The sequence below is a fragment of the Danio aesculapii genome, chromosome 3, assembly GCF_903798145.1.
Source record: "Danio aesculapii chromosome 3, fDanAes4.1, whole genome shotgun sequence".
NCBI lineage: Eukaryota > Metazoa > Chordata > Actinopteri > Cypriniformes > Danionidae > Danio > Danio aesculapii.
This window is the reverse complement of record NC_079437.1, coordinates 20704971-20729839: the sequence shown is the minus strand read 5'-3', so window position 1 is coordinate 20729839 and position 24869 is coordinate 20704971. Positions and strand designations below refer to the sequence as shown.

General features: G+C 34.9%; 1 protein-coding gene across 1 annotated transcript in view; it reads right to left on the bottom strand.

Annotated features, from left to right (window-relative positions):
- crhr1 (corticotropin releasing hormone receptor 1) overlaps positions 1-24869 on the bottom strand; it is a 233294-nt gene that overhangs the window by 3935 nt on the left and 204490 nt on the right. The window contains exons 8-13 of the mRNA XM_056453349.1: positions 23511-23664; positions 20379-20439; positions 18708-18780; positions 18453-18538; positions 13394-13529; positions 10891-10932 (exon numbers count right to left, since the gene is read on the bottom strand). Coding sequence (XP_056309324.1) covers positions 10891-10932; positions 13394-13529; positions 18453-18538; positions 18708-18780; positions 20379-20439; positions 23511-23664 — 552 coding nt within the window. The remainder of the gene's footprint in view (positions 1-10890; positions 10933-13393; positions 13530-18452; positions 18539-18707; positions 18781-20378; positions 20440-23510; positions 23665-24869) is intronic.

The following is a 24869-nucleotide window of genomic DNA, read 5'->3' as shown; positions in this document are numbered from 1 at the left end:
AATCTGCAGAAACTCACATGTGGTCCGAGACCCTACCCTGGAGAATTATCAGTCTATAGCGATCAATGATTGGCTCCTGTACTAGAAGGCGGGGCTTTATTCGCCATAATGACAGTTACACTTTTCCCCATTCAAAACTATACAAGTGACATGTCTTGTGTATTCTATAATCTTTGATATAGTTACACCCCTAGTATTTAATGTTGCCAAGCCTGTAGTTTTCCTGCAGAACTGGGCTACTTTTAACCATATTCCACTAGTTGTTTTTATTCTGCAAGTTAAAGTTTTGACATATTGCGTTAATTATATTTATATAGCGGTGTGGAAATATTTTACGCTACCAAAAAAGTACACTTTTTTTTTTTTTTTGAGATGTAGGGACACGAGAGAAGAGACTGTGTGGCTGTTGTCATTTTCATATTAACAGATTGGCAGGACTGTTTCTAACAACTGCAAAGGTATATGTAATCTACATAAGAAAGAATTTAAATTGTAATTCAATTTACAATTTGATCAATATCTTAAATTTTTATTTTAGATTTTTTTAAAACTATCTCACTCCTGTTTCTTTGGCTTAGTCCCAGATTTATCAGAGATCGCCACAAAGGAATGAACCATCATTTACTCTGGCATATGTTATATGCGGCAGATGCCCTTCAAGCCACAACCCAGTCCTGAGTGTGCTTTCACACCTAGAGTTTTGTTTTGGAACCTGGCGCGTTTCCCTATTGGTGTGGTTTGTTTGGCATATGTGAATCCAGCAATCGTGCTCTGATCCACGCCAATGAATAAGATGGTCTTAGCTCAATTGAAACGAACTCTGGAGCAGATCGATTGTAAGGATAAAGCAACACAATTCAACGAACCAGGCTATATCACAGTGTATTATGGATATGTAATAAGCATGGCTACATGAGAATGAGGACTAGAAGGAATGTCATTTCTACAGTAAATGTACATTTCATGTCGAATATAAAAGTGAAAGCATGCTGAACTATTAACGAGAGCTGTTTATCCATTATATTTGGTGACTATATCTGTGGGTGTCAACATTCAAAATTAAAGAAAGGCTTTTTACTTCTAATGTCTTATTGCTCATTGTCATAAATAAAAATAAGGACTCCGTGAATTGAGAAACTCTGACCATTGTGAGGAGAGTTTACACACACGTGACTTCTTTTAGCTATTTTGGTCCATTTAGAAACTTTGCCGTGTGAAAGCGAACCGCACCAAGAACAAAGAGCAACACTGTAACAATTTTAATCCCTGTCCCAGAACGAAACAATTGATCTACATGTGTGAAAGCACCCTGAGAGTACCCTAACTCATGAACCTCCAGTGCTGGGAAACACTCTCATTCACACACCCACTTATTCACAATGGCCAGTTTAGTTTAAACAGTTCAACTACACCGCATGTGTTTAGACTGAGAATAATACTATTAAATATACAATTACAAAATTATATAATATACCATTATAGTGCCAGCAATAATCCAGTGCTTGTAATTGTAGTTTAGCTCAGTTTCCCTCTCTTTGTCAATCTATTTTTGTTTAATTTTATCAGTATTACAGAAAGGATGGATGGAGCTGGTGTTTTCAGGAAAGCTCCAATCACCAAGTTAAATGAGGTGGAAGTTAAAGACAATTGACATGGAAATGGACAGAGATGACAGACATGAATATTAGATTTAAACAAAAGTAAGAAGTGACTCGACATTGATCAGAGCTCATCTGTGAATTATAGTCAAACTTGGCCACGAAGAGGAGAGTGTTTTTCCTGTCAAACATGTCAGTTGTCACACAGCAGGGCTTCATAACAGCGCTAGAGTTTGCATTGCATTAACCCTGTCAGATTTCCTACAATGCTTTAAAATAAAGAAAAAGACAGTCAGAAGTGTTGTTTATATACTGACAATATGATGTATAATATAAAGTAATCATATTCAAACTTCTAAAATAATGTTTTCTACAGTATTTTCATTCATTCATACATTTTCTTTGGCTTAGCCCCTTAATCAATAGGGGATCCCACTGCGAAAGGACTTATCCAGCATATGCGGATGCCCTTCCAGCTGCAACCTAGTACTAGGAAACACACATACACTCTCATATTCACACACATACACTACGGCCAATTTAGTTTATTTTATTCACCTAAAGCGCATGTCTTTGGACTGTGGGGGAAACCGGAGCACCCGAACGAAACACCAACATGGGGAGGCCAACACGGGGAGAACATGGAAACACACAGAAATGCCAACTGAGCTGGGACTCAAACCAGCGACTTTTTTGCTGTGAGGCGACAGTATTTTTTCTTACTTAAAATAACATAACTAATTTAAACATGATTCATTAACTCATTAATCCAACCCGCTCTTTAAGATCTCAAAACTCAGGGCTTCTGGTAGTACCTAGAATAGCAAATATTCTACTAAAAGAGGTCGAGCCTTCTTATTTATGGCTCCAAAACTCTGTAATAGCCTTCCTGATAAAGTCCGAGGCTAATACACACTTTCTCAGTTCAAAACTACAGACCTATCTTTTCAGTAAAGCATACACACAATGCATCATATAATAGTACGATGCACGAATGTGCTCCACGCAGTTGAGCTGGCTTAACAACCACCTATAGAACACACTCCTCCTGTCTTATTGCACCAGACATTTTGTTAGAAATGCTCAAATGCCTTACATATTTGTTTCTACGTTTGTTTATCTAACTACTATTTTCACTAATTGCACTTCATTTTTGCATCTTGTGTAAACGCACTATAAACAGCAGCTATGCTCATAATTTACTTTATTCTCTATTTCCACCTGGGAAGATTATGCAGCACCACTGATGCGATCCAAGACCTGTAAAGAAATGATGCCAAGGTATCTATAATCCTGGACCAGGCTGTATCCTGAGCTGATGCCGGTGGTCATGGAGGAGCGGAGAGCATGAGACTGATCTCTGAAAGACCACAGGTACAGACGAGTCTTCATATTTGATGCGGTGGGCCAGCCTGATCTCCTGCCAGTGACCTACTCACAACTGCAGTTCTCCACGATGGACTTCTAGTGTTCTCCAATGCCTAGACTGCAGCTCTGCACAAGAAATTTGACTAGAGGAGAATAGGTCTTGCCCAACTGAGCCTGGTTTCTCTCTAGGTTTTTTTTATACTTGGTTGTTAAGCTTGTTTCTCGCCACTGTCACCAGTGACTTGCTTGGTTTGAGACATGTGGAGCTGCACATCGATGGAATTGCTCTTCAGTGTTTGGACTTTCAGCAATAAAATTTAAACCACACTGAAATAAACTAGACAAAACAGGACTATATAAATATAGATGAATTGAATTAATTAATGAAACAAACATAATTGATTTAATTAATAATCAATTAAATAAGCAAGTGTTTCTAATAAACTCTTTTGATGTATTTTTATGTTGTCAGAAAAAAGGAAAAAGAAAGCGATCATACATCATGGACTTAATCCCACACACAGCACCTCAAAATAAAACATGTGAAGAGGTAATATTAACAGGATTAATAATGACAGCAATAACACCTATGAGTGCGTGAGTGTGTTGTTGTAGGCGGATCCATGTGTGTGTATGTGCGTGTTAGAGAAAAAGGAAATAAATTGGTGTGAACCTACATATTTGTGTGGGTGCATGTGTGAACAACTGTGTATGTAATAAATAAACAGTACGTCAGAGATAAGCATTTTAATCTACAACAGAAAAATAGGGAGAAAGTAGGTGTATATAATTATCATAATAGATCATTAAAATTACAATAGATCATGTTTTGATCTGAGAGCATGAAAACAGAGTTTAGCTGTTCTGCTAATGGCTTAGATCTAGTATTGGAGCAGCAGGAATGGTTAGAGGTCAGCAATAAAGATAAAAAAAAGAATGTCAAATCATTAACATTTAAATAATAGCCATGTGATATATACTGCATGCCACAAATGAAAATCGCCATAGTTTGCATACTCAGCGTTGTATCACAGAAACTGGAGCCTTACTAATGGCATTTTCTTAAGCTGCATTATCAGCAAATGTGATATTGTTACAGTTTATCGACAGCTGAAAAGCCAAATACAGTTTAAATACAGAAGCCTGTGGTCACATGTGGAAAATCAAAAGTGCTTTGGACAGCAGATTGGAGGGGGGCATTTCACTGAATCAATGTGTCGGCTTTCAGAAAGACGAGCCGGACCACTGTTAAAGGCCTCGCTCAATGCAAATCAATGAGATGGATGTCAGAGTAAACACCCAAACTTTCTCAGTCTCTGGCTCATTCAATACTCTTTGTAGGGAGCCTGTGTTCAGAACGCTTGACTGACAAATATTTGTTGGTGTTCTGATGGGCTACGGAGAGCGTTTGATGCTCTTTCGCCAGATTGACTTTCTGATTCGCAGTCACCAAAACTGGTGTCAACAATGCCTCCTGTGCTGGAATTTAAACCGGTAAACACTCCACACACCAATGAAGCAGGAAAAATATATAATACTTCAAGATTCAAGTCAACGTGATTCATATATATCATTCAGTGGGTATATTGTATCGTATTGTATCATATCATATCATATCATATCATATCATATCATATCATATCATATCATATCATATCATTTCATATCATATCATATATCATATCATATCATATCATATCATATCCTATCATATATCATATCATGTCATATATCATATCAAATCATATCGTATCGAATCGTATCGTATCATATCATATCATATCATATCATATCATATCATATCATATCATATCATATCATATCATATCATATCATATCATATCATATCATATCATATATCATATCATATCATATATCATATCATATCATATCATATCATATCATATCACATATCATTCAGTGGAGCACAAAGTCTGAGATCACAAGGAAAATGCTCCCATTTTGCACTTTTGTATTAAACGAAATAAAAGAAGGGAAAAAAGCCACACTACTACTACTAATGTTAATAATATTAATAATCAGTGTTGGGCAAGCTACTTAAAAAATGTAGTGAGCTAAGCTATTAGCTAATCTACCCAAAATGTAGCTTACATGCACTAAAAGCTACCCTTTGGGAAATGTAGCAAGCTAAGCTAAAAGCTACTTAGCAAAAGTCGCTTAGCTACGTCGAAGCTATTTATGCAATTTTCAATTTTAAATCGAAGCAACTTAAATCCAAGTCAATTATGTGATCAGTGAAACTGACAATGAAACATATGAAGCATAATTGTTCAGTTCATCATTTAGGCTACTACAAATAATCTGCTGGTCTAAACAGACACAAATTATAGTACATAACAGCAAAAACTTCAATGAAAAAAAAGAAATCCAATAAAACGTTACACATTTAAATTACTATAGACATTTATAGTAAAGGGAAATATTTAGAAATAAGCATTATATTGAACATTTATTTACAACTTTTCATTAAAGAATTACACTACATAATGTAATATCATTAGTAACTTTCATGAACTAATAGTAATTACCATAGTATACTTTAGCCTTTACTAGAGAGCATATATAACTATATATAATATATATTAATAAAAAAGTAGCACAACAAATTAATTTGAGTATCCCATGTATTTTTGAGCTCAGCATCAGAATAAAGGTTATTGCATCTTAACATGTCCTTCTCGAGGTAAAGTCATGAGGAATCCTGCTTCAGAAATAACTCCTCTCTCTCAGTGATCTTTCCATCAAGCATTTTTGTTAGCCAAAAAAGTTTGTTGTTGACCACCGAAAAACAGGAACAAGATGAAATTGTCATTCTAACCATGGATTTACTTGCATCGACATTGGTCTCACAGCTCTGTGAATGTCGGTGCTATCACTTATTGATTTGTGATTGGTAAATGTAGCTTGCGTTGACGCTACTGCGCTACTTGACTTAAAAATTAGCTTCGCTACTGAAAAGCTATTTAATTTAGAAAGTACCGATGCTACCGCCGTGCTACTGAGAAATGTAGTTAGGCTAGTAGCATCGCTACTGCCCAACACTGTTCATAATAATAAAGCATAATTGTGCATTTATTTATTATACTTTATCATTGCTGTTTGTTTACTAATAGATCCTTTTCACACTTCTGGGCATTCCAGCAGTAGAAGTCATCGTAGTTGGGTAAATTACAGTGCAGTGAATGGAAGAGTATCACAAGTACTTATTATTATATTATTATTATTATTTTGTAATGTAATGTAATGTATGTTTTATATAGCGCATTTATTGTGTATGACCACACACCCAAAGCACTTCACAATCATGAGGAGGCGGGTTGGTCTCTCCACACCACCACCAGTGTGCAGCATCCACTTGGATGATGGGACAGCAGCCACAAGACAACAGCGCCAGTGCGCTCAGCACACACCAGCTATTGGTGGAGTGGAGAGACAGTGATAGAGCCTATTCAGTGGATGGGGATGACTGGGAGGCCGGTAAGGGCTGATGGAGGGAATTTGGCCAGGACAGCAGGGCACTTTACAAGAAGTGCCATGAGATTTTTAATGACCACAGAAAGTCAGGACCTCGGTTTAATGTCTCATCCAAAAGACGACACTCACTGACAGTATAGTGTCCCCTTCACTATACTAGGGCATTAGGACTCACACAGACCGCAGGTTGAGCGCCCCTTGCTGGCCTCACTAACACCACCTCCAACAGCAACCTAGTTTTCCCATTTGGTCTCCCATCCAGGTACTGACCAGGCTCAGCCTTGCTTAGTTTCAATAAGTAACCGGTTTTGGGATGCAGGGTGATATGGCTGTTTTTGCATATCAATTTGCTCAAATAACAAAAGAAAAACTCCACAATAGTGTGTTCCTGAATTAAAAAAAAATTGTGTGAAACCAATAAAGTCAGCCAGAAGAAAGAACAATATTAAATTTACTGTCCCACCCATTGATGCTGCATTGGAAATATGTGATCCAAAGATGATAATGTATAACTTTATAAATGAACACATTTTTTTTCTAAACATTAAAAACTGATAGAAGACGCTGTGGACTGTTCATCACCATCTTGTGAAAAGCTGCAGGAAACAGTTGCTCATGTCTGTGTGGGTCAAAGGTCAGTGTCTACAGTAGGTCATCAGTGAAAAGTGAAGCTCTGATTCTGTATGTTATTAACCTCAGCTCTGTTAGTCAAGTGAAAGGTTCACAAGATGAATCCACAAGGTCAATCTCATGCCAAGCGATCAAAAATCCATCTAGAGAAGAACCATCTGATTTTGCTCTTAGAGCTCGACTCTCTGTGTCTCTGTAAAAGCTTCAAACCCCTTGGGTCAGTGACTGCTGACACTTAAAGTGAGGTTTGAAATACAGCTCTCAGAGCATTCGCCAAAAATAATCCCTGACATCCTTTTTTTCAGCTCAGAGAAGCATGAAAGGTTAACCCCGAGAACATAGCTGTAATTGAGGCAGTGCATGCTGAGAACATTATATAGCTGCTTAACATTTGTTTTACAGTATAAACCATAAATGCTTTCAATACTTAACAGAAAACGGCTTTGAGTCAAAAAAAATAATGCTGCTACACAGAAAAAGAGACCAGATGACATTGTTTGGATGGATGTCAAAGGAGAAATCCCATTGGCTAATTTTCAACATGTTTGACAGGAAAAAAAAATTAAAACAAGACCATACTTCATAGCATTGTTCTCTTTTCCAACATTCCTTCTAAATGATCATTTATAGGGTCTACAAAAGCTTGAAATCATGTGGAATGTCTTTTTCCTTGTAGTGAAAGCCTAATGTGTGAATAAACAACCATTTTCACTGAACGCACACATAGAACAAACTGATTTTTAACAAACTCTGGATGAAAATTTGTTTGTGGAGTTTGACACATCCTACGGTATAAAAAGTAAACATTGTGGAAAAGTTAGTAAACAATTGAACTGCCGTTGGTCTGTGTTGAGTGTGTGAATGAATGAATCTAAATACTATTTTTACCATTATAAAGAACTTTCAGTGGAATGAAAAGTTCTTCATGAAGCATCTTCATCAATAGCAATCAAGCATTCTTCATCAATAGCAATGAATTTATTTTTTAAGAGTGTGCTCTGCAGCAGAAGTGCCATTTAAAGAACATGGACAGTCAAGACCTTAATATCTAATATGATGGATGGTGTTTGAATAGAATAGAATATAATGGAATGGAATGGAATGGAATGGAATAGAATAGAATAGAATAGAATAGAATAGAATAGAATAGAATAGAATAGAATAGAATTTGTCGTCCTGTTTCTGGGAAATTTGTCTTGGACTTTTAATGACATGGCAAATGCAGAACAAAATCAAGAAGTGTCATACAAGTAAAATCGGCATTTTTACAACAAAGGCCCAGAGGGTTAAATAGAAATTCAGAGCTCCAGTCACTTAATGTTTAAGCTTGTGCCAACATATTCATATTGCTTTGACCAGATGCTTATTTTAACCATTATTTTTCACCACTGGCATCTTAGTTGCATGCTCATTTTTTGAAAAAAGAGCAGCACATACTTATGTATTCATCCAAGTTGGTATTTACACTAGCATTTTAGAATGAAAACCCTATCGTCCAGTCTGATGTAAAAAAAAAAACTGAAAAATAATCTATGTCCACACTATACAGCCTGTAATGCATGGTACATGTGCATTCATGCTCACTGGGCATGCACATACTTTGCAGGCATCCATACTGGCTATTTCTTGAGTAATGATCATGTGAGAGGGGCTTGACAAATCAAATCAAATTGATACACACTAGTCCAGAAGGCCCGTCAGAGAGTGTATCAGCTGTTGGCTGTAATGTGAAGTAAATCCACACATTGCTGACGAGACAACACTACACTACATGACAGAAGTCTTGTCATCGATCCCAGTTGTAAGAGCAACAAATAACTTGACCATAGTTGATCATTTGGAAAAGTGTCAGAGTCATCTGTTGAACTGCATCCTAATCACCACAAATACTGCAGAAGACCTATTGGAACCCACATGGACCCAAGATTCTCATAGAACTCAGTCAAGTTTAGTGAAGGAAAAAATCATGGTTTAGGGTTACATTCAGTATGGGGTGCAAACTCATAAAATATACAGAGAGAGATCTGCAGAGTAGATGGAAACATCAACAGCCTGAGGTATCAAGACATTTGTGCTGCCCATTACATTACAAACCACAGGAGAGGGCAAATTCTTCAGCAGGATAGCGCTCCTTCTCATACTTCAGCCTCCAAAATTCCTGAAAGCAAAGAAGGTCAAGGTGCTCCAGGATTGGCCAGCCCAGTCACCAGACATGAACATTATTGAGCATGTCTGGGGTGAGATGGAGGAGGCATCAAAGATGAATCCAAACAATCTTGATGAACTCTGGGAGTCCTGCAAGAACTCTCTCTTTGCCATTCCAGATGACTTTATTAATAAGTTATTTGAGTCATTGCAGAGATGTATGGATGTAGTCCTCCAAGCTCATGGGAGTCATACACAATTTTAATTCTTTTTCCACTACACCATGATTTTATATCCTGTACTGTACATTATTTCTGTTAAGTGACAAGACTTTTGTCTAAACAAAGTCTGAGCTTACGGCCCTAATTAAATAATTAAAAATCAAGGCATGATCATATTTTATTTTAGTAAAACAAGCGTAATCTAGAAGCATTTGCCTTTCATATAAGCCACTTCTGATACCAAATGATCAACTAGAAGTCAAGTCATTATTTGTTGTTCCTAAAACTTGGATAGGTGACAAGACTTTTGTCAGGTAGTGTACTACGTACTCTGCCACTTTTGTGTTGACACTTTCCTTTAATCTACATTTCCCTAAATTCATACTTTGTACAGGCAAAACAAATCCTATGTCCTAACAAATCCCGTAATCCTATGCATTTTAAAAATGACTACACATTAGTGTAAACGGCACCTAAACGTCTCTCTCAGCAGCTCTCATGTGCGCTAACTGTAAACCACTTCAAAAGGATATCAAAACAAGCGAGCGTAATAAACTCTGATGCAGCACTTTGAGGGAAAGTGAGCAAATGAAAGCACTTTATAGTACTTTCAAGCCAGATCATTTCTCTCTTGTCCTTTGACTTTCAGTAACTTCTGGCAAGTGTTTGCTATTGTAACTGTAATTTTGCACCACAGTCTTTTTGGTTCGGAATATGTTTGCGTAGCCTCATTGGAGCCAAAAGCACCTTGTGATCTGGAGGTCTTGCGTCTGACATTGCGGTGTCCCTTTCATATGTACCGGGAACAGATCAATGTTATCGTTTTGACGTTAAGCAACACTGTACTCTCTGCTTTGCTGGTGTCTTCTGATATCTATCTGTGATTCAGGGTGACCTCAGCTCAAACCTCACACTTTTCTGCTCGACTTCAACTTGTTCACTGGATAAAATGACAAACAAAACAGACCAGACGGATCTGATGCTGGATTGTTTTACAGCACCTGTAAGCGTTTTTTTTTTTTAAGAGGACAACATGATGTGTAAAAAAGTGCTGGTGCTTGTGATCTGGGCATGATGCTAAAGAGGAGCATTTAGGCTGGAAATTCCCAAAGGTTTACTGCCCTTTTCAAAGGGCATGTAATACAAGCCAGATTTAGACCTCGCAGTGATGTATATTTTATGAGTTGTTTTTTATAGTTACTGAATGTCAAAAGGGTTGGTTTTTGGTTAACAGTGTTAGGAGGGTCCTTTTTTGGCCTGGTTTTAATGGACTGCCATGGCTGAAGGAATCTGAATTGCCTGAATTACTCAGACTGTTTGTGTTGCGCTTCAAAGAACTTCACCACAACTTGTGTTAAGCTACAGCAGGGTTACAGCAGAGGGCATATTTGTGCAAAAAACATAGAAACAGAATAAGGAAATCAGCTGCTTACCTCACTGTTCAAAAAGCAGTAGAACACTGACACAAAAAAGCCCTGTAAAGAGAACGAGAGACACTTACATTTGAGAAAATGATTACAAAAATAGACTTTTTTAAAATAACACTTAATCTTCGCCTAAAGATCTTATTTGAGGCATTTTAAACACTTTTAAAGTCAGCCTGAGACAGAATTCACTACTGTTTTTACCTAACATACACTGTAAAAATATCTGTTAATTAACAGTTTCTGTATTTTGAGATTCACAGGTGTTTTCTGTTTATTTACAGTTATTAATTGTGTTATGGGACCTTAATCTCTGCTCTGTTAACTTTAGATAGGTTTTTATCAGACAATATATCCCTCCTAGCTATTAAAAGCACCAATAAATTCAAATTTTCACAATGTTTTAATACCAAATGTTGGATAAAAAAATAATACCCCATAACGCAGTTAATAATAGCACACACATATTTGTAGAAAACTAAAATAAAATCTGCTATTTTTACATATGTATACAGTTGAAGTAAGAATAATTAACCCCCCTGTTTATTTTTTTCCCCAATTTCTGTTTAACGGAGAGAAGATTTTTTTCAACACATTTCTAAACGTTATAGTTTTAATAACTCATTCCTAATAATGGATTTATTTTTTATCTTTGCCATGATGAAAGTAAATAATATTTTACTAGATATTTTTCAGGACACTTCTATACAGCTTAAAGTGACATTTAAAGGCTTAATTAGGTTAATTAATTAAGGGTAATTAGGCAAGTATTGTATAACGATGGTTTGTTCTGTAGACTATCAAAAAAAAAAAAAAAAAAAAAGCTTAAAGGGCTAATAATCTTATTAATTCTAGCCGAAATAAAACAAATAAGGCTGTCTGAGAAGAAGACATATTGTGAAAATGTCCTTGTTCTGTTAAACATCATTTGGGAAATATTTAAAAAAGCAAAAAAAAAAAATAAATAAATTCAAAGGGCGTTTAATAATTCTGATTTCAACTGTATGTGTATCTGTATATGTCTTTAATTTAAAAAAAAAAAGCATATACAAGGGAATGGTTTCAACCCTCCTACACAATTAGAAGTTAATCATAAAGAAAGCCACTGACAATATGCAGGGTTATTGTGGATTTTGATTACACAGTCCGAGCTTTTCCAGTGAGCTGTCATGTCATTCTCATGCAACTCGTAGCATTTAAAATATGCCTTTTTCAGTATCAATGATCTGCCTGATTGAGGCACTTTTTAAAGTGGTTCACTATCTAGACTAAAATACCTGCTTCAAATACCACTGTACAGCTCCACGTCTTTAATATATGAACACAGTATTTTCTATGGATCCTCATCCCTTTAGACATTTTTGTAATCTCATTTTATAGTTGAACTACTAAATGACTGCTTATGTCTATTTAACAAATGTATGTAAAAATTAAACAGTATGCATGTGTACTGATACATACATGTATAGATGAGTACTGAGTATTTTGTGACTGAACTTTGATCCTTAAATATGAAATGTTTTTAATATGCCTTCTAATGATTCTTGTTTTAAATATGACATGATCCATTTGGAATCAGTTACTGTTACACTTAATTACATTTTAGTGGGTGTCATTTTTCTTCATAAACTATTGTTTTGATGCTTGAAAACCCCTTTTTGTCTTTAACCATGGCCAATGCTATTTGTCAAACATATCAGTCTAATTTATTATAATTTATTTTATCAAGATGCTATTTTTCATTCACAATGCTTTTAGTCACTTTCAGTCATTATGAAATGTAATAAAACAAAAATCTGTTTTGAATTACTTTTCTTCCATTTTTTTAAAGTGCTGCCTGCAGGCAAAAAGCTCAAAGAAACCCTTCAAATCATATTTTTTCCAAATAGTTTTTTGATTTTATTATTAAACTTTTGTTTTTCTAAAGAAAATAAACCAAAAACTTTTACTCCATGTTTTGCTAACATGAGTACCCAAACATTCAGTTTTCCCCACAGATGAACTGTCATCCCCATAAGGATCTGGACAGATGTGGAGCCAGATGAATCTGAGGAAAACATGGCTTCAACATGCGTGAAAGACCCCTCGGGTCACGCCAATAAGCAAATGCTGCAAACAGGAGACCGAGTTGACCTTGTGTGCAGCAGATGACACAGATCTAGATTGCTGTGAGAAACAGATCTCAAAGAAATAATCAGAGGATTTACGAACACATGCGTGAAACTTTCTAGAAAACTAAACCTCAAAAACAAACAACGAGTTGTGCAACTGGTTTAAATGGATTTGTTTTTGCAAAAGCAAAAAGTTTAGTGAGTACACCAAACAGTTGCACTATTTAAGTGTACAGTATGCTGTTTTTAGACAAAATCAAAACACCTGTGCACTTAAATAGCACAGAGCTATATTTAGATTCAGTCACATACAGTATGTGTGTTTATATGCATGTTCTTAACCCTTCTGATCTGCAATAAAACAATATGTTAGAACAGTACCTCAAATTGTGTTTGCTCACCTGAAAGGACTCTAGGAAAGAGTTGAAGTAAATGAAGACAATCTGTGAGATCTCATCCTCGCCAGGGTTGACGAAGAACAGCATGTATGTGATGCCCAGCAGAGGCAGCAGAACCAGTGTGGCTTTTACTGCTTTCCTGTGAGAATTCAGAGTAATAATAATAATAATAAGCTTTATTTATAGAATGCCTTTCCCAAGTTCAAGGTCACTGTACAAGGAGAAAATACAATATCCATGGCCTCAACAAGATACAAACATATAAACATATACATTTACATTCAAATGCACTAGAATATACAAACACACACTGTATCAACCGTATTATGTAAAAAATGTAATAAAATTACAAGAATAAATACAATAGATAGTTTTAACAAATAAATAAAAAAGATATATTTCAAAATGTATATGATTAAAAGACTTAAATCAGGAACAATACTACTATGTGTGAAGGTCTGTTTGTTGATACTAGAATTAAAAAATGATTCGGCTTCTATTGTTATTATTTATTGGGAGTTTTCTATGATATGTTCCGACCACCTGGATGTATTTTTATGTTTATATATATATATACTTTATATTTGATACAATGTTTTTGTTTGTTGACGTGTATTTGTATGTAAATGTATACACGTTTATCCCCCTAGGGCTTGAGTGTCCACATACGTGGTCAGCACATTTTAGCTCTTAAGTGGTTATTTAAAATAAATTGAATATTTTATATTTTGTTAGACATATGGTGTCATCCCCCTCATTTGTTTTGCAGCATATCAAATGTCCCAAACCCTATTTTTAACTGTCCAAAATGGGAAAAAATGTTGTGTTTACTCTCCGATAGTCAAAACAAGTAAAAAAAAAATGTTATACATGTTATATATGCGTTAAAAACATTCAGGAAAAATTGTTTTATGTAAATTCGGACCACGAGTCCACATATATGGACATCATTTTTTCTCTAAAAGTACATCATATCAAAAGATGATACTTAGAGTACCTTATTGTCAAGATTGTTTCCAGGTTTTTAAAGCCATAAATAATTGAAATAAAGCTTGTCACAACATAGATTATCCCATAATTATCAGCAAAATAAAAATGCTAATTAAACTTAAAATTGTCTCAGTAATTGAAATATGTGACCCTAAACAAAAAAAAAAAAAACAGTATCGAGCCAGATCAGTCTCAAAAATAAAAAATTGTGCAGTGCGTTTATGAATTTTATGAATGCAATAGATTTCATAATTCATAAATGCACAGCACAATCTGTAAATTTAAAACACAACTCATAAATCCACAACTTTGGCATCATAAACCAAACATAGGTGTCTTTTTTATTAAGATTTATAAATCTGAATAAATAATCTTTCCATGAATTTATACTTTGATAGGACAATATTTGGCTGAGATACTACTATTTTAAAGTCTGAAATTTGAGGATTCACAAAAACAAACAAACTAAATATTAACATAATCGCCTTTAAAATTTTTTTTTTTTATGTAGTCCTTAGCAATGCACATTACTAAAAAATGAGTTTGGATAAATTCACAATAGTAAATTTACAAAATGTCTTCATGGAACAAGATCTTTCCCCAATTTTCTAATGATTTCTGGCATAAAACAAAAATGTATAATTTTGACCCATTCCCTGTACCTTTGGCTATGTACCATAAGACTTGTTTTGTGGTCCTGGGTCACCTAAGTCAGAATTATTAGCCCGCCTTTGAATTTTATTTTATTTTTTTAAATATTTCCCAAATGATGTTTAACAGAGCAAGGAAAATTTTTTAAAATCCATTTTAAGGTAAAAATTATTAGCCCCCCTTCGCTGTTTTTTTTCGATAGTCAAACCATCGTTATACAATAACTTACCTAATTTCCCTAACCTACCTAGTTAACCTAATTAACCTTGTTAAGCCTTTAAATGTCACTTTAAGCTGTATAGAAGTGTCTTGAAAAATATCTAGTAAAATATTATTTACTGTCATCATGGCAAAGATAAAATAAATCAGTTATTAGAGATAAGTTATTAAAACTATTATGATTAGAAATGTGCCGAAAAAACCTTCTATCTGTTAAACAGAAATAGGTGGAAAAATAATTCAGGGGGGCTAATAATTCTGACTACAACTGTATATATAAACCTTTGATTGCCAAATATGATAAAATTGGACACAGATTCAGCACAATATCTTAGCCTGGTAGTGTCTGAATGATTTTACACGGAGTAACACCACTGAGATGAATTCAGTTTCAGCAGTATGTATTGCATTTTCTATGGGCCACTGACTGTGACTGTCAAAGACATTAGTCATAGCTGGAGGGACTGTGAGCATCACGCACACACAGACACACGCAAACAAACACTCTCTCCCCTCCTCTAACACTCATCCTCAATACATCAATCAAGCAAACAATCATTCATCATTCTCTACCGGCCTTTTTCACACCTCAGCTTTGACACGGCACACTAATTAGAAAGTTCCAGAACTCAGACCAGACACATAACATATTTTTTGATGCTCATCCCCTGCCAGTTTTATAGTCTCCTTCATAAAATCATTTATTAGGTGAAGTGTATAACTTCTTGGTTGTTAAAATAAATACCACAATTTCATATGCAGAGGCAACAAGTCATTTGTAGGATGGCTGACTCATAATGTACAGTAAACACTATGAACACTGCAGTTAAATCCGGTTGTCCTTTCTTTTGTCTACTTTTAGAGCATAATCCTCTTCTGTTTATTCCCCGCAGGCACACAACGGTGTAAGATGTTAATATTACAGGTAGGTTAGATTTAGATTGTGATGTCAGGTGGCCACAATTCAATGTCTAGTCAGCATCTAAAGACAATGTTGTTTTGACGTCCAATAACAACATCAAATGGCGTTGACATTTGGTTGATTTTAGGTTGTGTTGGAAAGTGACCAAAATCCAATGTCAAGCCAACATCTTAAACCAACGACACATTGACGTCAAATACTGACATTTATTCATCAGGTATGGCAAGCAAAATCCAACGTCTGATAGACGTCATAGTGGTAACGTCTACACAATGTCAAGCTGTAACATCATTAGACATTGATATTTGGTTGATTTTAGGTTGGACGTTGACCCGATTTTCATTTCCAAACAAAATGCAATATCCCCACAATGTCATGCCGTCTGATGTCATGTTGACGTCTTGTGCATACTGGGTTACATTTAATTATTATCAGAGGGTCTCTCTTCCCTTTGTATGCACGGTGTAAAAATCACAGCGAATGAGGTATGTGTTAAATGGCAAAAAATAATGCTTTTCTTACTTGCAGTCTATCTGAAATTTCTTGAATTAAAAAATTAAATCAGAAGGTTTACGAGACAAGAAATATATATTGTTTTGTTTTCAGAAATATTTCATGAAAATTAAATGTGTTTTTCCTTTAAAAAAGTAAAATAATCTGCCAATGGTTTATTTTAAATAACCCATTGTTATTTTAATTGTTTTTAAAATTGTTGTTATTTTTGGTTCACACCACTTTTTTTGGTACCGCGCTACTGTATTCTAATTACATTTTTGAGGAATGCAGTAATATAACGAATTACATTTTAAATGTGTGTAATTTGATTACAGTTACTAAAGTCAGTGTAATTGCGTTACTTACGTTACAATTTTTTTAGAAGAAAAAAATGCTTCTTTTAAATCATGTTTTCCACTGCGATGTCAGTTAATAAGCACATGCTTTTAAATTGAGAACGTGAACGGAAATAGTTACTGTTGACAGTGGTTGCTTCTTTAAGTGGAAATACAGACATTACTTTGATTTCATTGTGTAAAAACTAAATATTGCTGTGAAATTCAGTCTATGTCCAGTCTCTAAAGAACTTTCGACTACTTTTAACTTGACCAGCAACTTGTTCAAGCACTTGAACAGAGAGCATTCTATGACAATACTCGTCACCAAGGAGGACACCAGCACCAAAACATGGAGGTCCAACTCAGTCTAAACAGGCTAAATATAAATTTTGTGCAGGATTGGAGGCGAAGGTATTTTCTGAATGTGAAGTGAAGCGTAGCTGCTTATAGGGCCGTTCGCATATCGCACCTTTTGCGCATGCTTGCATTTTCCAGCCGCACCATTCGAAAAACTCACAGAACAAGAACTGACCAATTAGCTTCATGCTTTGTATGGAATATACACGTTTCGATACCTCGGACAAATACAGAACACCCAAACACTGCAGTGCTTTTGCATACTATGGATGTCAGTTTTTACAGATATCCAGTATTCTTCATGTCTTCTTTTGTGTTAAAAAAAGACAAACAGGATAGGAACAAGTGAATGATGAGAGAATTTTAAGTTTTGGGCGAATTCTTTAAGTCTTTTGAATATATCAAGCTGCTGTGATCAACCCATTGTAATGTTTTTCAGTGAATTTTAAAATACTGAAAGAGCTGCAGTTTATTTCATATTTTTTTATAGGTATATTTTAAATTTTTTAAAAGTAACTTCAAAGTAATATAATTAGTAATCTGATTACTTTTTACATTAGGTAATTAGCAATGTAATCAGATTACAATTTTCCAGTAGTAGTTAGTAATTTTAAATTTATTACTTTTTTAAAGTAACTTTTTGATAATTAGATATAATTTTTTGACCAAAAAGAGACAAAAATTGCATTTTTTTGCAATGTAGCGTTTTCAGATCATGCTTATACACACGCACACGCACACGCACACACACACACACACACACGCACACGCACACACACACACACACACACACACACAATAAACTTTGTTTTAAAATAGAATAAGCCCCATACCAAAGTCTTTTCAGAGTTATTATCAGTTCTTTGGATTTGCCATTAATAATCCAGATCCAAATCCCAAAAAACAACCTCAAACTTTTGAACTGTAGCTTAAGTACTATACTCCGTTTGGTAGCTGCCTAGTCAAATAAAATAAATATTTCATAAAAGAAAACCAAAGTACATATTTCTGCTGAAATAACAAAGAGCATACTCTGAACAAAATAAATGAATGAATGGCTCTGTCTGCGCTGAAGACTCGATGGTCTCACCTGTACTGAATTGTCTCTGAGGTGGTGGAGGCCCTCAGTTTAGTCATCAGGATCCTCACAATGTTGAAAAGAAAAATGAAGTTAATCTAAAAAAGGAGAGAAAACAGAAAAGACACTCATTTTACTGCCATAATTACACATTAAACTACAAAAAACATAGATCTCTTTTAATAGAGGAAGCTAAATTACCTGCACACGCCAGATCTCATGACACATGTGTGTAATTGAATATGAATCTAAATTCTGTTGACTCACCAGTAGGACCAGAATCATGGGACCCTGATAAATATAATCAGTGTAAATGCCGGCCCGCTTCCCAAACCAGCACCTGCACAGAAAGACAAGGATCTCTTACTTCAGCGATGGAAATTAATATGCAGAATACATAACATGTTGACCCCATTACTCCAGATACAACACAACTGTTTATCCGTGTAACAATATAAAGGGATTCTGAGGTGGATATTTATAGCACCATGATGAAACAAACAAGTCTAGTAAAGTGAATCCAGAATTTAAAAAAAAACTATATCCAAAAGAAGCTTTTCCATGTATAAAACAAAAGAAACAAAGCAAGAGAGTGAAGGAAAGTGTGTCCCTTGGGTAGATGTGCACCAGATTTGTTAATCCTACAGTTTCAGTTGGGTACACAGCATAATGAAGAGTGTCTCGGCTGAGTGTGTTAGTTTTGCACGAAGGGAGACATGTGACTTTTGGGAATATGTCTGAATGAGAAAGTGCTGTCAGTTGTGGAGCTCAAGCAAAGAAACACATTGATTCAACCAGGTAAAACAAGTCTCATGTTTTTAAATGTGTGAAGTCTTCCACGCTGTCTGAATCAGTACTTTAATAGTTTATCTTATTTTTCTTTGACCTCGTGTAGCCTTTTCCGTGTTTCATGTCACCTGTCTTTCCTCATATGTCATTTGCTATAAGGCTAATCAGGGCTAGGCTAATCTGGCTAACCTCTATCAGGTGACCAAATGGTAAGTAAATAAATTTTTAAACAAAAACATCACAGAGTTAAACTTGATATAAAGCCCTTAACGTTAACAACATAATATGACTATAGGAATCCAGTTAGCCGCAATGTATTTTTAGCATTTAGCATTGTTTTCCTTTCTGTGCAGAGCTGTGACCTGTTTTGAGGTCACAATGCGGCAGTTGCGATGTGCTGCTCTGCAGTTTAAAGCAGAAGCGTGAAAGTGAAATAAAGAGATGTTAACAAAGAATCTTTAATTAAGCTTCTGAAGGAAATTAATCCGTTTTATTTTGTTAGGACTCCAGAACCTCCAATTAAGAGCAATTCACACACAGAATAAAGCTAATAATGAGCAACATTTCCTTGAATACAGAAAAGAGAACAAAATGTCCGTCCGTCCATCTATCTATCTATCCATCCATCCATCCATCCATCCAAATAAATCTGGACAAAACAGCTAATGTAAACTTTAGAAGAATAACTGCTTTAAATTCCTCCTTTTAAAAGCGTGCACAGATGTTTATTTTTTTCCTAACAGAAAGAGGATCCTTTAATTTATATATATATATATATATATATATATATATATATATATATATATATATATATATATATATATATATATATATATATTAGACTATCAGTCTAGACTATTAAATTCTAGGATGTTTACATCAGTGTCGCTCATTAATTCAGTGAGTAGCAGGTGTTAATTAGCATCACTCAGAGCATGGAGCGTTTCTCCGGCTTTAGTGTGGATCGATTGTTTAATGACCAGAGCGAGGGTAGATGACGGAGAAAATTGGAGTTAATCTAACCTTTAATTGTCTTTATTGTAAATGAGGTCAGGGAGTTTGTGCGTCTATGGAGCAAAATGCAGGAATTATGCGAGATAAAAAAGCAAGAAGATGGAGGGAAAAAGGCTCAGCATGAGAGTAACTCACTTTTCATTGTCATAGTACAGCTTGCCAATGGCCCATGCGACAATAATGGGGAAAGGAATACCTGCGGAAATAAAAGCAGAGCAGATTTCCACCCACTCTCATTACTTCAAAAATCAAAGACATTGTACAAACAGTATAATTGATACTATTAAGGAACTGTGTGATAAATCCTCAGCAATGACTCATTTACAATGTATTTTTAATGAGGAAAATCCAAGGCTTGTTTATTCGCATAATAATTCGCCCATGGTTCGGAGGGGAACCTGATCAAATTGCAGTCCTCATTAGTGTAATTATCAAGTACTGAAACTCCATCTCTTTTTCAAGTTATTAACTGACTGTAATTTAATCACTGGTGCACTTTAAAAGGCAACATGAAATCAGAACTGACCTTATTTGTTTTCTTAGATCATTTCAATGCACAGATGAGCATCTTACCATGGCCAAATGTTGGTCTCATTAATATTGCATCGAACATAATTTCCTTGTGTGCTGATGTCATAAATACAACGTTATACACAGTGCTCAGCATAATTGAGTAAACCCCATTTTGAAAATGAATATTTTTATCCATTTCTCAGTTCTTAATGTATTTTGGTGCATTTAAACAAAACAGATTTATAAAAAAGATTTATTAAAATACTATTTTAGTCACCAAAGATATTTAGAAATGGAAAGATAATACAATTAAATTACAACCTATAAAATATCAACTATTTTTTCTTTTTTTTTTTGTTTCTCTTGATTTTTCCTATTTTTTAAAATTTGTATTTAATATTTTTCTATAACATATACATTTGATTATACTAGTTTTGGACTGTTATTATAAGTTATTATTATTATTTTTTTTTAATCCCTAAGTTCTGCTGGTTGATTTCTTGCCAATCTTAAGCCAAGTGTAATCGTTTGTTTTGGTTTAATTTGGAATTTCCACAACCCTCACAGAGCTCAGGGGTTCAGAGTGAGCACTCCTACTTGGCCCCACAGTTATTTTGTCAGATAAGCTCCAGATTTGGCTTTAGTACTGACTAATCTAATGTATATGCACACATATAATATTGTATAGCTTCCTTAAAATATGAATTTGAAAGATAGATTTGACTGATTGATTGACTGATTGATAGATTTTTTAAGAATCTAAGCATTATATCAATTATACAAAGTAATACTGTAATATGGTTATTTTAAAGGGGTCATTAACTGAGAAATTTAAATTCCCTGGATTTTCTGAAATATAAGAGGTCACAGTACTATACAAACATCCTCTAAGTTTCAGAAATCAACACTTTGCCATTACTCTAAAATCAGCTTATATATCAAAACAACAGATTTTGCAATGTACTGTTCTACGATGTAATAGAGTGGATAAGCTCTGCCTTCACAGAAAATCTATGCCCAATTCTACTTCACTGCCTGTTTAGCCAATCACAGCAGTGTGCGACTACGTCTAAGTCAACAATCTGGTCAAAACAGGACAGAAAATAGACTTCTAAACTACTAAATTATGATTTTTTTTAATAAATGTAAAAGTTTAGATAACATTTTAAGTAGATCTAAAAAAAAAAAATTCTAAATAAAAATCAGGTATTTCATGACCAATTACATGAATTTTTTAGCATCTCCATGTCATCCTGTTTGATATCGCTACTTGACTAAAATGTAAACAGGCTCTAAGGGTGTACTCATACTATGCTATCCGAACCGCGCCCAGGTTTTCCGGTGCATTTGACAAGTGTGAGTGCACCAAATCGGGCTCAAGCCAAGTCTGGCTCAGTTGGAAAAGGTGTCACTGCATCCCAAAAAACTAAAACTATATAGCCTAACTAAAGCAATTGATACTGTACGGAGCAAGAGCGCTTCTCTTCCTGTTAAACTGAACAGTCGCATCATCAATGACGCAAGCGTGCTCAGGTTCGGAAGGCAAACGGCATTATGAGTACAGGCTGTCGGGGGAGAGGGAAGGGGGGACAATCGCGCTTCGGCACGGTTCAAGGCAACTGTACCAAGTGTGAGCACGCCCTAAAAAAACCCTAGCTCTTGGCTGTTGCTTGTTTACACATGCTGAACACTGTGATTCCTGGAAGTTTCCCTTATTATTATTTTTTTTTTACATATATCAATGTTGAAAACTTTCTTATGCTTCACTTTTGTGAAAACTGAAACATTCTACTTTTTAGGACTCTTTGAGGAATAGAAAGTTCCAAATAACAGCACATTTTTACAATATTTACAGTTGAAGTTAAAATCACTAGCCTTCCTGATTTTTTTTTCTTTTTCAAATATTTCCCAAATGATATTCAACAGACTAAGGAATTTTACAGTTTTTCTTATAACATATTTTCTTCTGGAGAAGGTCTTATTTGTTTTATTTCGGCTAAAATAAAAAGTTTTTGTTTTTTAAAACCATTTTAAGGTTGATATTATCAGCCCCCTTAAGCAGTATATATATTTTTTGATTAAATAAATGAAAAAAAAAAACATTGTTATTCAATGATTTGCCTGATTACTCTAACTTGCCAAATTAACCTAGTTATGCCTTTAAATTGCACTTTAAGCTGAATACTAGTACCTTGAAAAATATCTAGTAAAATATTATTTATTGTCAATAATGGCAAAGATATTATAGCTAATAATCACTTACTAGAAATGAGTTATTAAAACTATTATGTTTAGAAATGTGTTGAAAAAAATCTTCTTTCCGTTAAACAGAAATTGGGGAAAAACTATACAGGGGGCCAATAATTCAAGAGGTCTACTAATTCTGACTTCAACTGTATGCTTTCAGTCTTGAGCAATTTATTGTATCCTTGTTAAATAAAGACCTTTTTACTGTCACAGTTTATACAAACATATCTGACACTGAAAATTAGAGTAATAATGCTGAAAATGCTTTAAATCACAGGAATACATTTGCATTCTATAACATTCTTTCAATAAATTAAACTACATTCAATATGAAAACAGATATTTTCAAAAGTAATAAAGGTTCATAATTTTACAGTCAATCAAATAAAAGCAGCCCTGGTGAGCAGAATTGAGACAAAATATATTTAAAACAAATCTCACTGATCCCAATTTTTTCACCGGTAGTGTATATCTGAATCAAATAATGGTACATGTTGGGAAACTTACACCAGCCTATACAGATAAACATCCATTTCCTCAGTTTGTCAGTAGAGTATGTCAGTACTATGGCAGTGTGCAGATAACAGCCTTCTCCAAACATCCAGAAGAAATTGGTCACATGGAAATAATTATACGCCGCTGTGACCAGCCTGCACCAGATCTGAGAAAGAGAGAGAGAGAGAGAGAGAGAGAGAGAAATCCAGTTAGATGTTTTAGAAACTCTCCTAAACTGTGCCTGCGGAAATCGCCATGCCACTTCTGCTTAGACATCTCTGTTTTAAAAGCTTTTATTTTAATAGCTTAAGGAAATGAAAGCTTATTGGTGTGTGCACGTGTGTGTGGTGTGTGTGTGTGAGGAAGAGCTATGCTTTATGACTGAAGCAAGTTCAAACACACCAAGCAGGGGATAAAATCTTTCTAGTTTGAGGGAAGGGACGGTGCAGATGGGTGAATGGGACGGGGATCTGAAACGAGGCCCCGGGTTGGAACAGATTTAGATGAAAACATGATGAAAGCCATTGAGTTGTGGCTTCACATGACAGGGATATGAGAAGCATAGTACTTGCTCTTACTGTAGGATGTATTACAATTTCGGTCAATGCCAAATTGACTTCTGAACTCAAATGATTTAGGTTTGACAGGTTGAAATGAGATTTGACTGATTTGGTTTGGGCAGGTTTTTTTAAGGTTAATAAACCACTTAATTTATGAGAACCCTATCTGATCATTGAAACAGGATGCATCCTTGAGTTAAAATGAAAGAGAAGTTGATATTGCATCGACATGAATGACTCCAAACTGGCCTTTGTGATGCATCTTACATTCTACATACCAATGTATTTAAAATAGTGCAGATGGTTAATTTTTTTGCCCAAATAACACAATTTCGTACAAAATCTTGAAGGTATAAGTTGATCTCAATATTTTATTGATTCAATATCCATCTTATTGGTAGTAACAATTATTGGATGTAGAGTTGTCAATTGTAGTTGTATGAATTAGTTTATATGAATTGAATCGATAGTGTACAATACTGAAGCAAAATTAGGGTTTTAAGAAAAACTACTTGTGCATCAGTTATTATAAATGAACATTATAAAATGAACATTATAAAAGTTCTGAAGGATCATCTGACAGTGAGGGCTGGAGTGTAATGTGTTATTTTACATTTACTTAGTTTTAAACATTAACATTTGTAGAGTTCATTCATTCATTCATTTTGGCTTAGTCCCTTTAATAATCCAGGGTCGCCACAGTGTAATGAACCGCCAACTTATACAGCACGTGTTTTTTACGCAGCGGATGCCCTTCCAGCCGCAACCTATCTCTGGGAAACATCCATACACACTCATAGACTACGGACAA